This window comes from Prunus dulcis, chromosome 4, assembly GCF_902201215.1.
Source record: "Prunus dulcis chromosome 4, ALMONDv2, whole genome shotgun sequence".
In the NCBI taxonomy this organism is placed as follows: Eukaryota; Viridiplantae; Streptophyta; class Magnoliopsida; order Rosales; family Rosaceae; genus Prunus; species Prunus dulcis.
This window is the reverse complement of record NC_047653.1, coordinates 12,949,210-12,952,565: the sequence shown is the minus strand read 5'-3', so window position 1 is coordinate 12,952,565 and position 3,356 is coordinate 12,949,210. Positions and strand designations below refer to the sequence as shown.

The following is a 3,356-nucleotide window of genomic DNA, read 5'->3' as shown; positions in this document are numbered from 1 at the left end:
ATGGATCCAAGGCTCTACAAATCTGCAAAATCAGGGGATGTTTGCTTCCTTAAACAACTTCTTAACGATGATCCCATGCTACTATATCAACTTACGCCCCGAGAAAACACTGCCCTCCATATCGCTGTGCAATTTGGACACAAAAATGTTACAGCTGAGATTTATAGCAGATGCATGTCCCTTGTCACACAGCCAAATTTAGATGGAGATACTCATTTACATGTGGCTGCAAGGGTTGGCTGCTTCTCGATTGTCAATTATCTGGTTAGAGAAACCTTGTCCATGTCACAAGCAGATTTCGGGAACGCCAACAACAGCATGACTGAGACTCTGAGAATCAGAAATAGGGGAAACAACTGATGTAGAACAGATGGCAGATTTTATCGCGGTTGAGCTAGAAAATGGACGTAGTGGGAATTTGCAGTTTTATCGTCCAAGCTCCGATTAGGATGGAAAATACCATTTCGGAAAGGGAACGACGCCACGAGTCTAACTCACTGCTATGCTGTGACATATGATGGATTTTGGCATTCTGAGGTCGTTTGGCCTTCCAAAACTGCAGTTAAAGCTTGGTAGTTAATTTTCCAATAAATTCTGTTTTGACAGTTTAGGAGTTATGTTATTAAGACTCCAACTTAATTCTGTTTTCTTCTGTTTCGGACAGTTTAGGAGTTACGTTATTAAGACTCCAAATTAATTCTGTTGTTTTTTCAGTTTTATGTAATAACTCCCTGGTAGTTGAAGGGTTGAGGGTTGTTGAGAATTGTGTATTTAGACAGGTTTGTCTAATGTTTCTGTAACTCAGTTTTATCAACATTAATCTAAGAGAGCTTCTCTTAATTTTTCTGGTGGAATCCAGTTTTTCTTGTTACTCAAGGTTTCGCTTGAAACCTTTGTTGCTTGTGCTGCGTCAAGTGGTATCAGAGCGGGTCTCTCCCGTCTCGGTATTCTTGTCTTGTCTTATCATGGGTGACCGAGAAGCTGATGTCCCAGCCCTAATTACTCGAGCGGATCTGGACGCTCAAAATCAACGGATCGACAACCTAACCAACCAATTTGGGGAGATGCGAGAGCTGTTGTTGCAAGCTCTTGGTGGCAACAATAGAAGAGGTGGCACAGCTGACGAAAGAAGAGAAGGCAGAGAAGATAATCGAAGAGAAGGTAGAGATGGCGAGAGAAGAGATAACAGGAGGCAACATATCCCGGATAGCGAGTCAGAGTCAGAAGAAGAACTTGCAGAACCACCACCACCGGCTAATAATCGTCGTAATCGTAATTACGAAAATTTTGGAGATTTTCGGATTAAAGCCGAAATCCCTAACTTTTGGGGAAATTTGAAGATTGAAGACTTCTTGGATTGGCTTGTGGAAGTGGAGAGGTTTTTCGATATTATGGAGGTTCCTGAGCATAAAATGGTGAAGATGGTAGCTTTCCGTCTAAAAGCTACAGCGGCTGTATGGTGGGATCAATTGCAAAATTCAAGACAGAGGCAAGGAAAACAGCGGGTTCGTACATGGCGGAAGATGAAGTCGCTTATGATGGAACGATTCTTGCCCACAGATTATGAGCAGATTCTATACCGTATGTATCTAGTTTGTGCTCAAGGCAACCGGTCGGTTTTTGAATATACCGAAGAATTCATGCGTTTGACAGAGCGGAATCATTTGACCGAGACTGATAATCAAAAGGTCGCGAGGTATAACAATGGGCTAAAGATTTCCATCCAGGAAAAAATTGGTATGCAAAATATATGGACTTTGCAAGAAGCAGTTAACATGGCGATGAAAGCTGAACTGTTGGAGAAGGAGAAGCGCCAACCCAATTTCCGCAGGAACACAACGGAAGCCTCCGAATATACCACTGGTGCTTCTAGTGGCTTCGGAGATAAGGGGAAACTGCAGCAGCAACCTGGAGGGACGACGAAGCCAGCATCAACTGTCCAAAACAAAAATTTTAATGAAGGCAGCAGCCGGAATTTCAACAGAGGGCAGTTCTGAAACCAATCCCAGAATCCGTATGCCAAGCCCATGACGGACATATGTTACCGTTGCCAAAAACCAGGACATCGTTCTAATGTTTGTCCAGAGCGGAAGTAGGCTAACTTTATTGAGGAGGTCGATGACGAGGAGGAAAAAGAAGAAGTTGGGGAAGATGACTATGCAGGGGCTGAATTTGCAATTGAAGAAGGAATGGAGAAGATTACCTTGGTTTTGCAGAGAGTTCTTTTAGCACCTAAGGAGGAAGGGCAGCGTCATAATATTTTTCGTTCCCTCTGCTCAATCAAAAACAAGGTGTGTGATGTGATCGTTGATAATGGAAGTTGCGAGAATTTCGTGTCAAAAAAATTGGTGGAGCATTTGCAGCTATCAACGGAGCCACATGTCAGCCCTTACTCATTAGGTTGGGTTAAAAAAGGTCCTTCGGTTCGTGTTGCTGAGACTTGCCGTGTGCCACTGTCCATTGGTAAGCATTACAGCGATGATGTATTATGTGATATTATTGACATGGATGCGTGCCACATTTTATTAGGGCGACCTTGGCAATTTGATGTGGATGCGACTTACAAGGGACGTGATAATGTAATTCTGTTTTCTTGGAACAACCGGAAAATTACAATGGCAACTACAAAGCCCTCAAAACAATCTGTTGAGCCCAAGACGAGGAGCTCTAGTTTCCTAATCCTAATCAGCAGCGAGCAGGAGTTGAATGAGGCTATCAAAGAGGCGGAGTATTTTTGTCCCTTGGTGTTGAAAGGGTTGTTGAAGCTTGGCAGAGGAGAAAGTGACATTCCACAAGAAGTGCAGCAGATTTTGTCACAGTTTCAGGAATTACTTTCTGAAAAATTGCCGAACGAGCTGCCACCTATGCGGGACATACAACACCGAATTGACTTAGTGCCTGGAGCTAGCCTTCCGAATCTGCCTCATTATCGGATGAGCCCCAAGGAGAATGACATCCTAAGAGAGCAGATTGAAGAATTACTGCAGAAGGGATTTATCAGGGAGAGTTTGAGTCCCTGCGCAGTTCCCTTTTTGCTGGTTCCGAAGAAAGACAAGACTTGGCGAATGTGTGTTGATAACCGAGCAATCAACAAGATAACAGTCAAGTATAGGTTTCCCATTCCACGGCTGGAGGATATGCTGGATGTTCTTAGCGGCTCAAGGGTGTTTTCCAAGATAGATTTGTGAAGCGGTTACCACCAGATTTGCTTCAGACCTGGCGACGAATGGAAAACAGCGTTCAAGAGCAAGGACAGATTATTTGAATGGTTGGTGATGCCATTCGGATTGTCAAATGCGCCTAGCACTTTCATGAGACTCATTAATCAGGTTCTTCGACCATTTATTGGCTCTTTT

General features: G+C 43.6%; 1 protein-coding gene across 1 annotated transcript in view; it reads left to right on the top strand.

Moving 5' to 3' along the window:
• LOC117625401 (protein ACCELERATED CELL DEATH 6-like) overlaps positions 1-3,356 on the top strand; it is a 9,719-nt gene continuing 6,363 nt past the window's right edge. The window contains exon 1 of the mRNA XM_034356955.1: positions 1-359. Within this exon, the coding sequence (XP_034212846.1) occupies positions 1-359 (359 nt within the window). The remainder of the gene's footprint in view (positions 360-3,356) is intronic.